General features: G+C 46.3%; 1 protein-coding gene across 4 annotated transcripts in view; it reads left to right on the top strand.

Moving 5' to 3' along the window:
* NR1H3 (nuclear receptor subfamily 1 group H member 3) overlaps window positions 1–21,369 on the top strand; it is a 30,822-nt gene that overhangs the window by 330 nt on the left and 9,123 nt on the right. The window contains exons 1-3 of one of the 4 annotated variants that reach the window (XM_035550417.2): window positions 60–619; window positions 17,236–17,483; window positions 19,855–20,121. In XM_035550417.2, the coding sequence (XP_035406310.1) occupies window positions 17,366–17,483; window positions 19,855–20,121 (385 nt within the window). In that variant the 5' untranslated portion in view covers window positions 60–619; window positions 17,236–17,365. Of the gene's footprint in view, window positions 1–59; window positions 620–702; window positions 1,287–3,729; window positions 3,832–17,235; window positions 17,484–19,854; window positions 20,122–21,369 lie in introns of those variants that run through there. The other 3 variants (XM_035550418.2, XM_035550419.1, XM_035550416.2) reach the window with 3 other exon arrangements.

A 21,369-nucleotide genomic window follows, 5' to 3' on the forward strand; every position in this document is an offset into this window, starting at 1 on the left:
AACCTGAGCAAATCCCGGGAGCGCACAGCCCAGCAGCTCGGGAATCAGCCCCCTCGTTTGTCCCTGTGGGTGTCTGCTCGCTTGAAACCTCACGCGGCTAGCAGCCTTACGAAGCTGTGTGTGCAGTCTTTTACGGAGCGCTGAATTATTTACGGAGTAGAGGGGTTGTGTCAATGCCGGCTGTGTGCAACGTCCAAGGTTCAGCTGGGTGGAATAATTTGTTTAATTTGCTTGTGCTTGAATATTTAATGAATTGAAGGACATTTCATATTTCTTGGAAAGCATCACGTTATTGTATTTTTCTAGTATTCCTACTGCTGCTGCTGCCCCACTGGGGTGCTCAGGGCGTGTGGTAAGAAGTTATTTGCAGATGAGGAGCGGGTGTTGTTCACAGCAGGCACCCACCTACTTTGTTGTTTTATTTTTTATTGGTTTTGGTTCTCTTTTCTGATTTGAGAAAGCTGACAGGAAATTGGTGATGAAGCAAAGCTTCAAGCGCCGCTGGGGCTGGAGCAGGCGTCAGGCAGAAGTTTAGGTCAGAGCTGCGTTCGCTGGCTGTAGCGAGCTGTGATTTAAAGGCAGTCCCGGGCGAGCTTGCTTTGACTTCAGCCTCTAACTGGTAATTTTCACGTCGGGCCAGCTCTCCGAGCTCCAACTGATGCGTAAAGAAAAGGATTGGGCACGGCCTCAATTACGAGTCACCTCACGCTGCTCTGTACTGCGCCGGGGAGCGATCCGGCCCCACTTGCGGAAGGCCAGCGGCGCACCCGCGGGGCTCCTCGTCCTTGAGCGAGGGCTCCGAGGTCTCGCCCGCCCCGAGCCGTCGGCCACGCGAGCGCGTGGCGGGGCTCCAAGCCACCGCGTTGCCTTCAGCTCCGAGCCACGCGTGTGCGAGCGCGCTGGAACCGACTTCGGTTCAGCTGTTTGCTGGCACGAACCCCAGCTTTCGTTTCGCTCCCGGCCTCCCGCAGCACTCGGGGTGGATTTTGTGCCGGGGGCTTGCTCTGGTGGGCACCGAGGCCCCGCTTCCCAGCGTGGGTGGCCGCTGGGCGGAGTGGGGTGAGGCGGGGCGAGACACGCGTGGCGTGGGCGGCCGGGTCGGAGCGGCGGGCCAGCAGCACCGGTAACTTTCCTCCCGGGCTGGGGAGGCGCTGGAAGGTGCTGGAAGGAACCGGGGCCCCGGCAGCGCAGGAAGGAGCCGCTCACCCGCTTGGATCACAGAGCAGAGAGGGCTCTGCTGCTCTGGGACAGCGCTGGAAAGGTTTCCCCCCTCCGAGAGGCAGCAGGTGGATGGGGCAGGCGGTGGGAAGGGGTCGGTTGATTGTGGCTGTCGCTGTGTGCCTGGAGAACCCTGAGCTCTGCCAGAGGTGCTGCCGGGTGCAGGATGGGGAGGTGTTTGCTTGTTTTGTGGCTGCTCGTCGCCTGTCCTTGTCTGCGCTGCTCAGCTCTGTGTTTTGCTGTCCCCTTCACCTGTCGCATCCTGTCAGCCTACATCGCGAGCTTTCCGGGGCGCAGGCTTGTCTGCACGGCTGTCGGTTTACATGGCACCATAAGAGGGTAACTTTGCTTCTGGTGGTGGTGATTTCTCAGTGTGCCATTTTGTTGCCACACGTTGTGCTAAGGTCCGGAGATCTGCAACAACAGGTATTACAGCACAACAAACCTCTGATGGCTGCTGAGATACTTTCTGCCACAGATTTCCCACCCCCCCTGCCTTTTTTATTTTTTTTTCCCCTAAAGGCACCATTGGGCTCTTCACTGCAAGGCTTCTTCTGCGGGAGTCTCCAACCCTGACTCACATTCGTGACTAACCATTTGGATCACCGTGTGTCAGCCAGTTCCTGGCTATGACTGCAGGTTATGTTTGCAGGGAAGACAATCCTCTGAGCTCTGCTGCTTGTTCTGAGGAACGTGGAGCATCTGCTGCTCCCTGGGTGTCCAGGAGAAGGCCGTACTTGAGGGCAGGCAGAAAAAGGAAAAGCTGTTTGCTCCTTCCCTTAGCGAGTAGTGGTCTTCCCTTCTAATTAAGGGAGCAAATTCGGCTTGAGAATTCCAGCAGTGTGTTGCTGAGCTCCGCCTTCCCTCCTTTGGGCTGTGGAAAGAGGGCATTGGACACGGTCCGTGTTGTGCCAGGACAAGACGGAGTTTGGCCTTGCCACACTTCTCTGCTACCACGCCTGTAACGCGCTCACCAGAAGGTTCCTACTGCTGCAAGGCCTGAGAACAGGCTGCCCGGTTTCCCGGCCTAATCCCTTGTCGAAATCTGGCATTGAGCTTAGCATTTCTTTCTCATGTGTTTACACGTGTGTTCTTCTTTGCAGAAGGAGGCCAACAAAATAGCTGGGAGAATAAACCCGAGGCAGAGTATGGAGACTGTGGAGCTGCTCAGGAGCTCTGTGGCTCCTCGAGGAACCCTGCAGCTACTTGTGTAGTGAAGAACACCACGAGAAGTACTGTAGCAGGGCCTATATGTATATAAATTGCCTAATCCAAAAAAAAAAAAAAAAAGGAAAAACTAACAAACAGGAAACTTTATCACTGACTTGTTGTGTCCTGGCTGTGTGCCTTGGGTTACCCTTGTCGCTTGTTAGCAGTTACTGCCGCCGCAGCTGTCTGCGCCTCGTCAGCACGTTTCCTTCAGCAGCCAGGAGGTGTGCCGCTGCGCAAGTGCAGCGCGTGAGCTTGCTGCCTCATCCCCATCTCACACCTGTAGGAAGAGTGGTGTTTCCAGCGCTGTTATCTCTGTTCAGATAAGTTTTTCAGGAAGGGTGCTTTCTCTGGCAATAGCCATTACGGCTCTCGGAGCGCTCATTCTTTGGTAGACAGAAGGATGAATGTTCTGCTGTCTTTAAATGTGCGATCCGGTCTTTAGAAGTGGAGATGGTCTCAGACCACAAAAGTTACATCTTTTGTAATTAGATCTGGTATGTGAACATATGGCTATCGAGAAGGCCTTTTTTCAAAATTCCAAGCTTTGAATTTAAGGACTTTAGCTGTTGCTGTTTTTCAGAAGTCATCTTCCCAGGGAAGAATATAGAATATAAGGTGCCTTGTCTTGAACCTGTTGAAGGGTGATCCTGCTATCTGCTCTGGAAGCAGCTGCTGTGAAAGTCTCGTTGCCACAGCTCTGTGGGTCTTTGCATGTCGAATAGGAAAACTTGTCAGATTTTATGTAACCTCCCAGCAATAAGATCTGCAGATCTGACAGTCTTGGAGGAAAGTAACTGTTTCAGAATTGAGGTGAAACTTAACATACGAGGATGTTTTGTTTCATTGGGGAAAACTGTTCTGCTGCTGTGCAGGAGAGTATTACTGTGTGTTCCTCACTGCATAATAATTCAGGAAGGCAGAATCACATCCTCTTTGCTGTGGAAACCGTCTCCGTGGGAAGGAGCCTCATCTTAGGAGGGAATTCAGGGGAGTGCTTCCTGCAGTCAGGCACAGTTCTGCATCTAGGCCACAAACAGGTTCAACTTGGTCATGCTTCTGCTCATATGTAAGTACAGCATTTGACCTAGCGTTTCCATTGCGGTTACGGCAGCTGGCAAGCTGTATTGTAACAAGCTTTGGTTTGACTGATGCGTATGATGTTTTTAAATTAGATGAGGCTTTACGTGTTCTGGCATTCATTTCTCTGTTTAAAGTTCTAGCCCCCCCTGAGTGGTGGTGGTCTGTGACTTTCTGCTTAAGACAAAATACCTTTTTTTTTTTCCCGTTTTTGGAGCACGGACGAACTCCTTGCTTGTGTCCTCGCTAACAAGGAGACATCCTGGGAGCCAGCGTAGCTTGCAGTTTTAGACCTGGAGATCTCAAAACCAGATTTCCTGTAAGGTAAAATTACTTGCTTTATTGAGTGTCCAAAAGAAAATGTTAAGGTGATAGCAGTCTCATTTCGTAATGTGAGTTGAAATATATGCTGCCAAGCTTTTAAGTGTCTTATCTGGGGAGGGCAAAGGCTAATTCAGGTAGTGCACATAGGAGGGCAGAGCAAAAACCTGTCCTTTGTGTTTAAGGGAAGGGGGGGGGAAATACATGTTTATTAGTGCGAAGTTGATGGTGAAATGGAGAGAACGATGGTAGAGAATTAGAAATCTAATTCTTGTTTTGATCAAAGCCATTGTCTGTAGGATTAAGCGGGAGAACTGGGATGGGAGGATTGAAGGGCTTTCAAAGCCGTGCTGCAGAGCCAAGCTGAATTATACCTCTCTGGGATGTAAATAAAAGATGTTAGGTGAGTATTGCACTGGTTGCTAAAGCAGATGACTGACGAGAGAGTAGGTGTTCCCTGGCATATTAGGTTCTATAGTTTATTTAAAGGTTTAGTAATATATATAGGTAAATATACTTGTAAAATTTCTTGAAATGATCGGGGCGTAGGAGTTGCATCCTCTGCCTCTCTGGGGAGAGGGGCACTCTTGGCCCTCTGATCCCAGCCCAGCTGTGAAACAAACAAGGCTGAGTGGTTTAAAGCCAGGCTTCCAACTTGCTGATTTTAAGTCTTGGTTGGTGATTTAAGTAATTCACGTAAGCCTGGTTTTGCATTTGGTGTTTTCCTAAGAGGAAGGTATGTTCTACTTGGTGAAGCTAATTTATTAATATTTCTTGCTAAGCAGGATGATAGTGTATACATACATCTGCGTTACGCTATTATATCACAGTAAATGTTTACGTTAGAAAATAGTCATTTGGATTTACTAGATGAGTAATTCCTTCCCTTATGACTTGTGCAAAACTGCATTTGAATAAAAAGGTCAAATTAAAAACATGCAAAACTAAATATTTTATAATCAGACTATAATCAAGGACTGGATACTGAAGAGAAAATATGCTTGCTGGAGTGTGTTGTTGTTCAAACTGTTTTACTGTAACAAGGCAGTGTTATCTGTACTCAGCAAAACGAACTGGTTGTTTTTGGTCATTGTGTCCTTCCAGATCTTAGAGCGAGCATAACTCATCCTCCCTTGTGGTGTTTTTATTCAGAGATTGGGAGAGAAAACATCTCCCCCGTTTTATGCTTCCCTCCCCCAGCATTCAGTGAACTGAACTAATTTAATAATCAAATTGATGAAACTAATCTTTCTGCCCTTTTTCGATTGGTACTTCAGTGGATTCTGGTTCTGTGGCCTTAAGAACTTCCTCAAGCTTAGGAATTGTGTTCTTTAAGCATTCCACTGCAACCGTGTGCTGTTTCTGCTCGGAGAGCATTTCTGGTTTTGTTTAAATGATTGTTTTAGGCTTTATCATAATTTGTCATTGTCTTAGAAAATAAATTCACCGAGTGTAAGCTTGGACAAATGTGTGTAAATTCCTACTTAAATAGAAATGTTTGGAATTTAAGCAGTCTATTTAGGGCCCTTATGAAACGAGGGCAAAGAGGTAGGCTTCTGAAACAGCTCTGTAGTGTCTCGGTTGCCAGGGACATGCATGCAGAAATGTGCCAGTCCCCAAAGGACTCCACATGCTACGGCAGTGACTTTTCCTGGACGTTTTTCCATTGTCACGCTGTCAGATATGCACATGTAGTGGCTTCTTGAGCACCCACGTGGAATGTTTGCGGGCACTTGATGCTGCGCTGCAAGAGCCTTTGAGGCTTGCCCTGGTGGCACTTGCCTTGACTTGCATCCACACACAGAGTCCTTGCCAGCGTGCTGCAGCTTGCACGAGTGCTGCCACCGAGGCAGGGCAGCTCACCCAGCTGCATGCTCGGAAAGTTGAAGAAGAATTTGTCGTCCTGCCTTCCAGTACCGACTTGGTGATTCTGGTCTTCTGCTCATCGACTGCTTCCTCCCTTGGCCTTCCTCCGTGGGAGAGGAACAATTTTCTGGTCTCGGTGGAAGGGCCAGGAGGAAATGTGACAGATGGCTTCTGTGTTTGCAGTTGGTGAGGGACACGTTCCTGGGCATCAGCAGGTGTGGGCAGGAAGCCCTAGGGCTGCGATTCAAGGTCTGTGTAGCGCACGGGCAGGCGGAGTTGTGCTGGTGGAAGGTGTCAGATTCCTTTAGCGAGGGAAGAGGGAACTTGAGTTGTGAGGAGTCTTTTGAAATATAAAATACAGATGAGCTTAGGTCATGCGGTGTAGCTCCTGTTATCTAAGCATGTCTGAGAAGAAGGGGATTAACGTGCTGGGTTATATGGGACTGAAGAAAAATTTTCCCTTGGTCTCCAGAAAGCTGCCAAGTTGCTATTTGTTTTTCTTCAAGTAGAACAGGTGTGGTGAATGCAGAAACCTTTTCCTGAAGAAAACATGATTTTTCTCTCTATTACCAGCAATATTTTCCTATCATGCTTCTTCTAGCAGTGGTTTGGGCATGAAGAGTGAAAACAAGGAGAGCCTGGAGACTTTGTCCTGCCTCATTTCAGTATCAACTCCAACTGGTACTGCCTGATACTTGCTCTGGGTGGTGCCTTCTGTTGTGTCCCAGAATCAGCGGCCATCCCCACCCTTCTCCCTTGGTGCAAGGAGCAGAAGAAGAAATCCAGCCACCTGCTGGCTCAGCCCCATTGCCTGCTCGTACACGTGCTCACGTTTTCCAGAACTGAACTTGGGTCTGCAGCTATTTCTGACGGGCTGGGTGGTAGGAGCTCGCTGACCTGCGTAATGTTTGCTTGCTTGCTTCATACAGCCCCTGCCAGGGCATTAAGCTGGGCAGAACCGCTGGCTTGTTTTTTTTCTGTGGGTTGCTTGTGGATTCTGCCATTGGCCGCCTCCTCCTCCTCCTCCTCCTCCTCCTCCTCCTCCTCCTCCTCCTCCTCCTCCTCCTCCTCCTCGTGGCAAGATTGCGCAGGAGCTGGGAACGGAGTGGGCTCCATGCAGTATGTTCCTTATGACAAACCCTGACAATCTCACAGTTATGTTCTGCTTTTTTTCTGTTAGAGCTTTTGTGCGGGCTTTCAATCTGTTTTGGGCTGTATGAATTCAGGCTGTAAAAAAGCATCGGGCTGTTAGCACCTCAGTCCTTTTTGTGCTTTGTTAGGGCTCTTTCTGGATGGAGATCACCTGTAGGACCAGGGGCTGCTGTCCTGGCCGGTGGGTGTGCCGCCGGCGTGGCCATTTCACTGGCTGCTGTTTGAGAGCCGCGGACTCTGTCCGGCTCTGGACTGTTTTCCAGCTGAGCATTTGTGGTGATGTCAGGCCGTGTGAGAAGGGAACATGACTTGGCAGGACAAAGTCTGCAGAAAGTTCAGCTCCACATTTGGCCAAGAGCCTCTGAGGGAATGAGATCCACACACACACATTCTGCTGCTCAGGCTGTCACACGCCCTCTCACATGCTCCCTTCCTGTCACACGGATCCTCTTTCTCTCATTTTCAGGCCTTTAACCCTTCCCTTGTAGCTTTCACTCTCTGGGTTTATTTAAAAAGGAAAATAATTCCCTCCCTTATCCTGCCGATATTGTACCTTGGAAGTGTTCAGCCGAAATGACCCCCAAAGCAAAAATAGACAGCTCGCGCAGACCAGGGTCCGGAATAGTAAAGTCAAAAGCAGGGCAAGTTTGCCTTGCACAGAGCTCGTAATGGTCTTTTCTCCTGACCTGCACCCCTGCTGCGATGCCGGTCTTTACTGTGTTTCTTGGCACTACTTCTCATCTCCCTTCTCGCTCGACTGCAGTCTTCTTGCTGATGTAGGTTTGGGCACACAGATCTGCTGTAGGGTGGGAAGCCCTGCCTCGCTTCTCTCCTTCCTTCAAAAGCAGTGGTAGCAAAACCTGCCAAAACACATCCCAGGTAATGGATGAGTGGGGAATAGGCCAACGCATGGAACGGTCGAGCTTTCTTTGAGGCAATTTAGACCCAGTTCCAGTATCCGTTTTATATGGGTATTTCTGTAGCGTTGTCATTTCTTCCTGCCCTCTGCGCTACATCTAGGGATGATATTTCTATGAATGGGAAACGCCACTTTTCCCCTACTGCCCTTAAGGGAATCTTAATGGTTTTCCTGCCTGTTTTGCAATCCAGTACTGTATTTCTGTTTTGCCTGTGAGCGGTAGTATTTGTTTTGATAGATGCTTTTAGGTGGGATGGTGCTTGGATACTAAGTGCTGTACAGATACTCCATAAAAAGGCTGTTTCCCAGAAACACTCCTGTTTCAGTTACGGTGATGTGCAGCATGCTGATGAAAGTACTCTTCGGGTGGGAGGAAAGGAGGAAATCAGAAAAATGAACAAACAACTGTACCATTAACAGCCCTCTCCTTTATTCTCTTCTTCCCTCTCTTGCCTCATGTTCTTTTATTTCGTATCTGCTAGAGGATGGAGAGCAGTGGCAAAGGGAGTGTGGGCTGGGTAAGAGCCTACTAGCTGAGTGCTTTTAAGTTTTCTTTCAGGCTTTGTTGTGATTCATTTTACAGCTTTGGGAACTTGTCCTTTGTCATCTTGTCTTGCTGGTAAAATGTTGCTGCTGTTTCTTACTGCTGTTACCTGTTTTAGCAGCAGTTCAGTGCTGACAGTGGATTGGGCCGTGTTCCTGCTCAGAGCACTTTGGGATGCTGATGTTGAAGAGATGGGCTGAGACAAGCTGGCGAGCTGAGCAGATTTCCCTTTAACGCTGCTAGCTGCTAAAGACATCTGGTTAGAATAGGCATGGGCAGTGAGATGTTATTCCCTGACCTCATAGAGTTTTGTGGAGATTAAATTATCTTTAAGGAAACAATCAGGTAAGCAGTACGTTCTGTTATTATTTATCATTATCGCTTTCTACATGCAGCAAAAAGGCCAACTTTTCTATGCATAATTTCTTTGACTCTCTTACTGGCCAGGGACTGGGTTTAGTCCTTTTCCCTGACATCCTCTATCAGGTTGTTACTTTAGGTAGTCATCCTTGTTGTTTGTTTTTGTGTTGTTTTCTTTTCTTTCTTAATTCTGATCTCTCTCCAGTATGGAGACAGCATTGGGATAACATCTCAAATCCCTCAGGCTTGTGTTCCCCGTAGCAGAGATCTAACCTCTGTGGGGCTGGGGGCCATAAAGGAGGAACATAGACTCCAAGGTAGAGTTTTGTTCTGCTCTCTGTAATGTGGTGCCAATGTAGTGCTCCACAGTGGCTGGAGAGAGAGGTTTCTTTCACTCTTATTTTTTTCACTTCCGTGCAAGCCCCGTTTTAAAAATACAGTCAGGCTTTTTGAACCTAGCCAGTTGTTGCCATTACCTCTGATCTAGATGACGCTGGGTATTTCCTGTGTTTTTGAGCCATGTTCTCTGACAAGGCTGAGGAAACTGCATCTTGAAGCTGTTACTTTAAAACTTTAAAGAGTGTCTGGCTGTTACGTTTTGGGTAGCAATGTATACCTATGTAGAACAAGGTACTGGCGGCTGTATAAAGCTAGAGAGAGAATCCAGAGACAACAGACGCTCTGGTTGTGTTTTCTGTGCTGCCGTGCAGTGGCATTTAGAAGGAAACTAAGGTGAGATCTGTTCTCATTTCCAGCCTTCAGTAGGATGTGATGAACTGTCGCTGCACGTAGGATGCGTGAGAGCTGGTCAGCAGCAGAAACAGCGAGCTGCAAACAGCTCAACTTTAGTTTCCCACAGTAGGGTCTTGCTGCTTAGCAGAGAATTTCATCCGAGGAAGTTTCCTAGGTTGCTTGAATACTTTTCACGTTTGATTTTATTTATTTATTGGTCTGGTGGTGTGGGTAAAAGTACAAAAGAATTACATTAGCCAATGCAGGTGCCCTAGGAAGAAAAACAAGCAAAGCAAAATTGCCATGGTGTAGATGTGCTTAGATGTGCAAGGGAAAAAAAAAGACTTACCGATAGCTTAATTTGCACGGGGAAATTGTGAGCGGTACTGGTGAAAGAACGCTGCTGCTCTTATAAAGTGAATTTCCGTAGGGAGAACTTGCTATTACTGCTGGTGCTAACAACCATTCATTCTACAGACGGGGCTGCAGCCTGGATCCCCTGCCTTACCCTTCTTCCCGAGGAGCGGCAGGGAGCTGCCCTTTGCTCCTTTGATAGGAGGAGGGGGCAGCTGCTCAGCTTTGTGCGTTCCATCCTCCTGGGAGGAGCACAGATGGGATTTTTCCTATTTGAAGCTTCTGTCAAAGCCTCAGTCGTGCTTCCTGCCATCTGAAGGTCAATGCTGATAGCGGCGTCAAACTGTCATTTGACAGTTCAAGCTGGATTTGCAGCCAAATGCTGAGGATTACTGCTGTTCAGCCCCACATGGCAAGTTCTGCTCGTGTTCTCCCCCACAGGTGCTGCAGAAGTCGGTGTCGCTCCAGGTGGGAAGGCTCTGCCTGCTGCTCACGTTGGGGCACCAGTCCCCAGCTCACCTGGCTGGACAGAGCTGGGGCCGAATGGCCTGTCATTTTACAAGATGGTCTGGGGGGGAAGCTTCTACTGAAACATCTTCCTGGCCATAATGCAGCGCATGCTCTAGTTTTTGCCATTTTGGGGATGGCTGTAGTCTAGGTTAGCCAGAAGCTTGAAAGCTGAGGTGGCAGTGACAGTAGAAAGCCTGGGAGGAGTAGAAGGGACGAGCTTTGTTACCCAGGTCTGGTTGGTGCTGTTTTCCAGAGTTCAAGGGAACTTGTGTCAATGGCCTTTAGAGGAATTTCATGTCAGCAAGGTGGACACATCAGGCCTGATAGCACTTGTTATTCATTTCCAGGTAATTAACCAGGAAAGAGCCTGTCCTTTCTAACCATCATCTGTTCTCTCTCTCCCTTTCTGCCTCTTACTCTCTTCCTTTGTCAGAGGGACTAATGCCTCCGTGCAAACAGGAAGAGAGGCGAGAGAGCTCCCTGTGCTTGGTGTGAATGAACTGCAGTAACCTCCCTTCTCCTCTCAGCTGCAGGATCAAGGGCATCTGGCTGTGGAGAGGGAGGGAAGAAGCAGAAAGGCACGGCCCACTTCAGGATCTTACCCACCCTGAAAGCAGACACCGTAGAACTCTTTTCCCCTGGCTCCTTGTGTTGACACGGCATGCTTTGATCAGGCAGAAACCAAGAGGTGAAGATGAGGGCAAAGCCAAAACCTCAGCCTTTGACAGGCAAGGAATAATGAGAGAGACAGGTAGTGAGAGAGGGGAGGGAGCATCTCCTGCTGGATGAGATGTGATCGGAAGAGCTGACTTCTTGCAAAACAATTGCTGTTGGGGTGAGAAGCTCTTTTGCAGAACTTGTAAGTTCTTGGGCGTTATTGGAGTCAGCACATTCTGTCTTCTTCTCAGGGACAGTTTGTGAAGCTCTGTTCCCAAATTGCCCTGTGTGGGAAAGAAACACATACTGTGTTGTGAAGACACAGTGAATTTGGTTTTTGATGCGGAACAAAGCAGAAGTACTTGGGGCTGATTCTGCCCCGAATTACGGTATTCTGTTTGGTAGTACACTTGTGGCTTAGGACCCTAATTCACTTTTCTAACCAATTTGCAAACGTTCACCGGAGAAAGATTTCTCTTTTGCTTCACTCCCATATTCTTTTTTACCTGAGGTGGGTGGAAGTGGCTTGGAATTTCTGCTGCTGCAATTGTTGGTTTATAGAGGCATATTCTATACATCAGGAGCATCTAAGTCATGTTGGATACGGATTGATAAATGTCTGCAGAAATATTTGCATTGTTGTAATAGCAAGTCTAATTTTGGAAAGAAAATTAGAAAGTCTGCCCTCCAGTCTCAGAGAGCTAAAAACACCTTTAGGAGGTTTTCCTGTAATAGCCTGACTGTCCCTTCCTTGTCAAGCCTATGAGGAATAGACAGAATCCGTCTTTCAGAATAATCCCTTCTGTCCTGCTGTACACCGTCATTAGACCTTCCTGCTTCTCTTCCTTGTACTCTTTCAACCAAGTGAGACACAGGAATATTTTAGTCTGTCTGGTTGTTAGTCACTTTTGCTGTTGCCCTCTGAATACTGCCACGGCATCCATACCTGAGCAGGTTAGGAGACATCACGCTGTGTGTTGAGACCAGACTAAAGCCAAGGGTGGAGACACAGCCCAAAGGAAGTCTTCACCATGAGAGCTGGGTGCTGCAGCGAGAACTCAAGCGAACTCAGGGATGCACCACTTCAAAGGAAGAGACAAGTGCCATAAGCAAAGCTCATGCCACAAGTCAGCAAAGTCACGGGTAGTAAGGAAGTTGGTCAGCAGCAGGAGTGAGAACCGAGGTAAGAGGATGGGGACTCTCAAACTCAGAGCTAGAGAGGCAGAGGTGGGAATAAGACTGTGTACTTGGGGACAGGAGGCCCAAGTGTAGCAGCCCATCCCTGTGGAGCAGGCTGCACGGTCGGGAGCAGCTGGTAGGACCGCTTTGCGCGGTTGGCAGAGGTGGCAGCACCTCGTAAGGCTCACAGGCAAGCGCCACACGCTTGGGCAACTCGTAGCAGTCAGCTGAAGCTTAGCTTGATAGTGAATGGAAACAATCACGAAGCAGCAGCTTTCTTATCAGTATCATTGAGACTGATGGTGGCTTGTGGACTCCTTCCAGTTTGTGGATGTCTTCATGCTTCTGTGGCATCAAAATGGATAATGCAATTTCAAACGGGGTCGCTGCAATACTCTGTAGAGAGGGCTCTTACAGCTGGGGCCCAGCTAGTTTCTTTTTCCTCAGAGTCACAGTACAGTTCTTTCCCTTATTTGTAAACATAATGTTCAGAACTACTCTTTATGCTGTCCTGTTGCACTGCTTTGCACGCCTTGCATTTTCATGTTTTCTCCCTCCCATCGACAATCAAGTTGATGTTTTTTTTGTCTTGATTTTTAATGGTTTTGATGCAGAATCTTACTTTATTCTCAACGTGACAGATTTGCATAGATTTCTTTTTCTGCTCTGAAAGGTACAAGTGGTTCTTTCCACTTTTTACAAAGTGAAACCTGTTATATATGTACTTCTGACCCTCTTATGGACCTCTTAGTTGTGCCAGTACTTCTTGAGAAATGCGATGATGCAGAGGAATGAGCTAGGATGACCTGGGAGCAAATCTTGTTTCTCTGAGACAACTGCAAGGTACTGCTGTGTTCTTCAGGGAATTCTGTGAAAATACTCTGGCTGCCACACCAGAGAAGGAATAGGAAGAGCATTAGGTTAGTCCTTATGAAAGAATTGGAACAGCAGTGTCTCCTGAGGGGCTTTGTTCCCTGCTAGTGCTGTAGGGTCCGTGAAATGTCAGTCTGACCATGTTTATTTTTTTCCCTCAGCCATTTATATCTGCAAACAGCTTTTGGTACCAAAGATAGCATCACTGGTGTACACACTGTGCATTTAGTTTTCAGCGGAGACCATTAAGCATTGTGTTGACCCAGCTTTCAGAGGTAGTTTCAGAATGGGTGCCGGCACTCGTATTGCATGTCAGAATGCATTTAGAAGCCAAAATGCCAAATTATATCCCTGTTTTAAGTATCTCTGAAAGATAAACCTTCCTATCAGACACAGTGGTTCACCAACAGCCCGCTTTTTTAGCCCCCCCCTCCCAAAGGCACGGTCCTGTTGCCACGCAGGTGTGTGACACACAAGCACAGTCATGTTAACACATGAATACAAATGCAAGGTCTCTTCTGCTGATGCTGACGTGCTGCAGAGAGCGCACTTGTGATTCATTATAGAACTGAAACCTAACCATTTATTTTCTCTTGGCAGAGGGCTGTAGGATTTTGTAACTTACCAGGACTCTGACCAGTAACTCCTCTTTTGAAAGATATCAGAGACTTGTGCAAACTTCCTAAAAAGCTACCGTTTCATCGGAGCTTCCAGTGCTTGGAGGAAAAAGGCTGGTTGTGCTATTCCTCCCATTATTCCTGTGCTCCACAGTACAGGTTCTCTGGAGATGCACTTGCATCTGGTCTGCTTCCTGGCTCTTATACTTATTCTCCCAGAAAGCACCAGACAAGGAATGCCAAGGAGAGGACAGACTTTTTTAGCAGAAGAGTCACAATAACTGCACCTGGCTCATTTGGTTTCTTTATCCATGTGCTGTGCTGCCCAGAGCCATATCCTTTACTTACCCTCTACGAGTATGGGACAGAAATTAGGCATATTCTGTAGCTTTGTGGCTGTTGATGTTGATGACAGGCCAGGTCAAAGACTTCCAGAAGAGTGCATAAATGCTTTAGCTGGGCTTGGAAGAAGACTTTTAGCTGAGCATATGGGTTGAGACAAGGCTGTTGCTGGAGGAAGTAATGAAGGTTTCTGGCAGTTAAAATGAAGTGCAAGAGCCAGGGCTGCCACCTCTAGTCTTTGTTACAGAATTTTCTGTTGCAGGAGCACTGATGTTGAAACCATTGGTCTCAGAGTTGTTCAGTTGTCTCAGAAAAGGAAGAGAGAGGGACGAAATGGAGTAGGGAGAACCTGGTGGCAACACATTTCAGAGGTGTTTAGTGTCTTGTTTGAGACATGAGTGACAAGGGCTGGTAGAGAATTGTCTCCATCAGCCTTTCGTCTGTATGTGCTTCCTCACTGGAGTATGTCTGTTCACTAGGTTTCTCTGCCCTAGATGCTATGTTAGAGAGAAGTGATTGCCCCATCTTTTGTCACTTGGCCAGTCCTGGCTTCTAGAACTGACAAAGTTGAGACACACGGTGGGAGGCAGCACAACAGATGATGTCAAGAAGACTCTGTTCCCTTTTGCAATTAGAGCTTGCATTACCCTTCTTTATCTCAAGTTGAAGTGGTGGTGCAAATTGGGAGATATGAACCCCTAATAACATGGTTATTAGTACAGAACTCAAGGGTTTTAGTCATTTGAAAACTATTCTCGTATATTTCTACGAAAACTAGCTCGCTGGCCTAATCATACAGCCTCTCATATATATGTGTGCCTGTGCGGAAAACGCTAGTTTAGTTTTCTTTACCAAGCACCACCAGAGTGCTGCTGTTTGCAGTTAGGTCAGTTTTCCACAGCCTGTTACTGGATCTACAAAACTAAAAAATGCTGTCTCGTAAGAGAGGCTTCTCATCTTCCCTGCTCCTGTCTGGCCTGTTCTGCTGTGGGAGGGCTAGGGAAGCTGGTGCATGAGGTAGGAGCATGTGGGCTGGTTTCGCAGCACGAAGATAGTGGCTGATAGGCCTTGCCCCTTGCCGTGTCCTGGGTGTGCACGCAGATTTATACTCCCCTCCCTGGTGCTAACTGCAGACTAGTCAGACACTGCCAGGAAGTCTGCAGTCTTGTGGTTGTGTGTGTGTGTTTTTAGAAACTCCCCTTTGGGCTCCAGATGTCCTGCTGACAGCAAGTTTCACTCTTGCAATGTCAATCGTGGATGACAGTTTCAAAATCCCATCAGGATGCGCCCTCCTCTTTTACTTTCCGGAATACATCACAGTTTATGGCCGGGATGCAGCAGGACCTGAGCTCAGTCACTCGGTGCCTCAGCTGGAGGATCAAACTTTTGCTTCAAAAAGCACTGCAGTGCTGCTGGTAGTGATTCATTCTTCACAATAATTAACGTTTGAATGAATCTTTTGCGTGGTTTAAAGGAATGTGGAGATGCATTTAGGCAGTACACTTAGCTCACTGTTTCGTGCCCAAACGTGCCCAGAGACATCTGGTAATCTGCATCGATGAGGAGCTTACACAGGACTAGGAGTACAAGGCACATTTGGGTTTGTTTCATTGAAGTTCCTGTCTCCGACTGGTGCTCTGTGCCTCTCCACGAGGCTTGTGGGGTTGCTGCAGTATTTACTGTGGAGGGTTTTTTTTAAAGTTGATTGCGATAGCCACTCTGTTCCTTTGCAAACTATGAGTGTTCTTGAATTGTTTGCAAATCAGATCTGTTATGTTGCAATCTCTCACGTTAGGATTTTTACTTTTTCTATGGCTTCGAGTTTCATATTTGCTGCCACTGCGTTCATCACAGATGGTCTGTTTTGCCAGTGATTCAGGGCTGCGTGTACCAAAGGGAAGAGAGCTTTGAATTCCTTATACAGTCTGAGTCTGTGTTTATAAAGGTCACATAAATTAATACGTCCTGTGGTTTTTTAGACCTGCATTCATTATCTGCCAGAGTATAACGGGACATGGCAGGAGTCCAGCAAGCTTGACAGTATGATTGGATTTGTATTTGATGACTGTTGCTCTCAGAGTCCTGGGAGGGGGTGGTTTGTGGGACTATTGCTTTTGTCTTTGCCTTTGGCATTCCAAGAGAAGCTTCGTGGTCTGGTCCAAATATGCAGGAGGGAAGAAGGGGCTTGGGACAGCAGTCCTCTGCCTTTTCCCAGTCAGCAGTGCAGTGTGTGAGGCATGCCCCTGGTTACCTGATGCGTTTGTGTTTGGGCTGCTGCCCAGCCTTCTGTCACCTCCTCTCTTTTAGAGAGTTGCAGTCTTCCAGTCCCAAACTCAATTGGTCAACTTAAACTGGTACAGGCCTTTAATGCAGTTGCTTTCTACATCAGTTAATCCCTTTAGCTTGCATTGGTAAATCACTGAATTAAGATCAACTGATCTAAATGCATGTTCAATCAGATTAGGCGTGTTTACACTAGCGGTTTACATCAGTTTCACTAAATCTGTGCAGTCAAACTAGTAAGGCTTTTTCTGCGCAGGTGTAGAGCTTTTGGCAAAAAAGTGATTGGATTCACTTTGCAGGTTCAGGTTATGTAGTGTGGAGTTAGTGCTGTATAATAAAGGTGCTTTCTGTTATGGAAAGGGTATCCTCAGAAGGTTGGTGCTGAATCTGTTTCCTGAGGGTGGCATAATGGTTGTTTTCCTTAGGTGTGATGCTGGCTATTCAGTTCTTTTTGTAGGTCCAGGAAGGATCTGTAATCCTCATATTTGATGCATCATTGATCTTTGGCATAGCCTTTGGCTGTTGCTAGTAATAGGGAAATTAGTCTTTGCTAAATCATTGCGTCAAAATTATCTTTTACAATTTTCTTTGTGTTCTGCAGTGCGTGACACAAAATCCAGCACAACTGGCAGTAATGAGTAATTTGTTACTGGAAGCTTCAGCAAAGGCCGCCAGTTGTAAAGTCTGGAATTTCCCTTTCACACACTTGGAGAGGTCAGGGCTCAAGTCCCCTGGTGGTGGTAGCAGTAATGGAGATGTGTCCTGCTTTGATAAATATTCTGGCAATAAACGGACAATTTTGTGTCTGAGTGTACTAATTCTTGTACCTTTACCACAGTTTGTTAAAATGTTGTGTTTCAAGGGAATAAACACCGATAAAACAAAGGTAATTGTCCCTTTTTAATAAATAAGGAAACAAAATCTTAATCTTGCTTGTGATGCAGTTTGTAATAGATTTGGAGAGTTAACAGCCTCAGTAATTGAACTCTTGCCTCTTTTGCATCTGTTTTTCTTCACAGGTACTTCCCTTCTGACTTGCAGTAGCAGAGGGAAACTGAAGACGTTGAAGGAAGACGCCTGCTGCCTCTTGCTCTGCAGTAACCATGCTGCAGCAATGAGATTATAGCGAGCCCTTCCTGTGTGGCCTCCATGGGTCCCACTCAACTCAGCACACAGGATCATGGGAAGAGGGTGGCAAGTGTATTTGAGATGGAGGAGGAAGGGCTTTCACTCTTCTCTGGCTCAGAGAACCCCCCTGAGCATGCAGGTATGGAAAAATTCTTATTCAATCCACGCAAGCTAAATGAATTCCATTCTTTGAGCTGCAAAAATAATAAACACTTGACAAAATTTTAGGCTGATTACTGCCACGCTTGAGGCGCCCCGTGTCTAAGACTAGAATCCTTTACTGGTAGTTGAAGATGACTAGGTTTATACAGCTGATAAATGTGTTGAATACTTTGCTTATTTGACCTTCTGGAGGCAAGGTCCGTGGCAGTAAAATGGAGTTCTTTTTGTTTGCCTTATCAAAAGCTGCCGCACAACAAAGCTTTACTGTATGTGACAGTCCCACAAGGGTTAGTGATGCAATGAAGTATGAGGTTCTTGCAGATTCATATAACAGAAGGAGAGTAGAGTTTTCCTCTACACGTTTTTTTTTTCTCCTGAATGTGTGTATTCACAGTAATGAGACATAATAGGCCATGATGTTCTGAAGCTACACGGCATAAAAAAAGACAGGCACCAGAATTAAACAGAGTAATCTGCCACAAAGAATGGAAGTTAAAAGTGTATCAGGAAAGAGAACTGAAGTTTTGCAGTTGTAATTGTTACTGACACACAGAATCCTGTATCTTCAAACTGTAAGAAGACATAGTGGAACATCACTGGGTGGGTAGCTGGAAGAAAAACCAAGCCTCTGTGAGGTTTCCAGTGTCATATCAGCAACTTAGTGAAGGTATGGCAAATAAGTGTAGTCAGTTGTTAAACAGCGAAGCAATGGCCAGTCCCTGATACAAAGAGAAGATGTCATCTGAATGTTGAACTAGGACTCATCAGTAAAGTAGAAACAAAGAGAATAGTTGAAAAGGGAAGAAATACTGATTTGGACAAACTCCCAATAAAATCCTTAAAATGAAATTGAGGACTGAAAAATATAAAATTTGATAAATGCCTTACAAAGGTTGCAAGAAAAAACATCATAAAATGTGAGAAAAATGATAAAATAGTGTATGTACTAAAGAAGGAGGACTGTAATGAGAGCCAAAGGTACCAAGAGGCGGGGTTTAAGCTTGATACATCTTGATCTTTGATTATGCAAAATGGCAATAATAAGCTATATAACTAAAATGGCTAGTGTTAAAACTGGAAAATAGTTTCTTTAGATGAAAGAATAAGCATATTTGTCTCAATAAAACAATCATAAGGATGGTTATCAGACCTTTATGTAGCTCCTTAAAGTCAGTGAAGAAATCCAGTGTGCACTGAACAGGTGCAACTTATGGAAGTCATTGGCTTACTTTGCTGTCTGTCTGAAACATGAATGGGATTCAGGGCTTCTGCAAAGTTATCGCACCAGTTAATACATATGTATGGAGGGACTAAGTAATATGAGATAAATAATAGGCATTGCATAACTTCTTTGTAATTGATCGTGTGAAGAGAAGTACAGTAAATCAAGAGAGGTGAATATCAGAGACTTAACCTTTCCGCTGACATTTTCCTGGTGTCCAGTCTGCAATGAGATGTGCAGGCCAAAATGAATGACCTCCAGACCTTAGTAAAGTCAATGGGATTGAAAATCAACACCAAGATACTTAAGACTGAAAACCAATATGGAGTGAAGAACACTAATAATAATTTCTGAGACTGATCTAAAACTTCCTAGCTGTTTACTATTTGGGGTACCTGAGCAGAATAGTAACCAAAGCTGAGAATAAAGAGAGAAGTATTAAAACCATAAGTATGAAAATGAACCATGCCATTGTAAGCTTAGTGCTGATCAGGAAATGCAGCAGTGTTGTCCTGCAAACCAAACCCTATAAATTGACTGCAGTATAAAGGCTTTCCAGGCATATCTAAACATATCTGGAGACTTATCAAGACCGTGCTGTTTGTGATCTTTATGAACATCTGTCATGGAAGGAGCTATAATATCTGACAGAGGAATTATACGCACTGAGCTGTGCAGGAAGACGTGCCAGATGTCAACGTGGCTAGAATTATTGGAATGAAAACAGAGATGGCTAATAGGGAGGGAATACACAAATAACCTCAGCAAACATTTGAGTAGAATGCTTAAGGTGAGAGACACTGGAGCAGTCTAAAAATGTTTTCACAATGTACAGTTGGTGACAAGATTCAGATCCGTAAGAATGATGTAGGAAGAACAGGGAGCTGCTGCACAAGACCATCTAAAATGCAAGATGGTAGCGAAGTCAGTATTTGATTTGTTATAGAGGATATACTTGCCCAGAAGGAAAGGCTGTGAAATGGAGGACTTTATCTTTTCATCCATATGTTTGGGAGGTAATGGGTTTGAATGAGGATATCAGTAAGTGTGAGGAATGGGACAGTCAGTTGCAAACACCATGCCTCTCTCATATGTGTGATTTTTTTGTTGATTCTGTTCTCGATAGAAAATCCCCCCTTGAAGCGGAAGAAGGGCCCAGCCCCAAAGATGCTGGGAAATGAAGTGTGCAGCGTGTGCGGCGACAAGGCTTCAGGCTTCCACTACAACGTGCTGAGCTGCGAAGGCTGCAAGGGCTTCTTCCGCCGCAGCGTCATCAAGGGTGCCCAGTACGTCTGCAAGAATGGCGGCAAGTGTGAGATGGACATGTATATGCGCCGCAAGTGCCAGGAGTGCCGGCTGCGCAAGTGCCAGGAGGCGGGCATGCGGGAGCAGTGTAAGTGCACCAAGGGGTGCTGGTGGGCGCACTGTGGTCCGGTGGGAGTGGGCTGGGGGCCGATGGGTGGTATAATAAGGAGACGCTGTGAGTGCTGGGGGGTCGCTCTGCATGCTGGATTGTATTTGGGAAGTCACTGAGGGCTTAGCCGGCATTACGTGGAGAGGTGTCTGTTGGTGAAACAATGCTGATGTGCTGATGAGCCCCACTTTTATTTCCTGAACACGCTGTTTTGTAAGAATTCATGGAGAATGGCATCAGAGGAAAGACTCACAACTAAGATTTACACATTCTTCAGTATGTTGTCAACTGCCACAGTAAACTTGGGCTTCTGTCTGGCTCGTGGTCTGGACTGTGAGGTTTGTCACTGTGCTCTTTGAATGCCAGAAGGCGTTTTCCCTATCCGCCTTGTGACAGAAGTCAAGGGCAGCACCACAGTGCTGCAGCTGTGTTTGTGCACACTCAGCCTGGTTGCTGCCTGTAGTGAGCTCGGTTATTTTTCTCACAGGAGTCATAAGGCTGCTATTTTCTGAATATTCAACGGTACTCTTGCTTGCGTATCAGGAACAGCAATCCTCTGCCGTGGCACCTAGGTTTCATCCTTCTGGCCAAGACTGGCCAAATGGACGCTCAGTTAATGGTAATTCTATGTGAAATCTCCTTTTCTGACATCCAGTACTCAGAGCAGTGAGGAACGCAAAGTATTTCAGAAACATTTTCAAAATACACTTGTGCAAAAAGAATAAGCCCCATTAACCTGCGGCAAGGAAACATGCTTTTCATTTTTTTTCAAGTTGAAACACAGCACACCTAACATATGTAATCTGTATCTTTGCTGCAGTGGTTTGTATCAGCTCTACATATGCTGACTTTGCACCATTTCCCCTCTCCTGAGGGCTACAAAATAGATGTATTTAAAAAGCTATGTAGCCAGGCTGGCTGTCCACTGTGTTACTCTTTGATTGGAGGTGGATATTAGAGAGCCTCTGTGTTTTGGTTTCCTTGTTGTCTTATGGTGAGGACAGAGGATATACTTCAGCTCAGGAAAATTATCCCAAGAGGAATCCTTGGGTCATTATTATCAACTGCTTGGCAATTCTTGTCGACACGAATCCTCACTGTAAATTTGCCGTGCTAATCTTGACAAAAACTGAGTGTTTTTTTTTCCCAACTGTTTCACTTGGAAGGTCATTTCAGAACTTCCCTCTAATTGATGGAAACATTCTTCTAATTCCCAGACTGAAGTTA

Source organism: Cygnus atratus, chromosome 5 (assembly GCF_013377495.2).
Source record: "Cygnus atratus isolate AKBS03 ecotype Queensland, Australia chromosome 5, CAtr_DNAZoo_HiC_assembly, whole genome shotgun sequence".
NCBI lineage: Eukaryota > Metazoa > Chordata > Aves > Anseriformes > Anatidae > Cygnus > Cygnus atratus.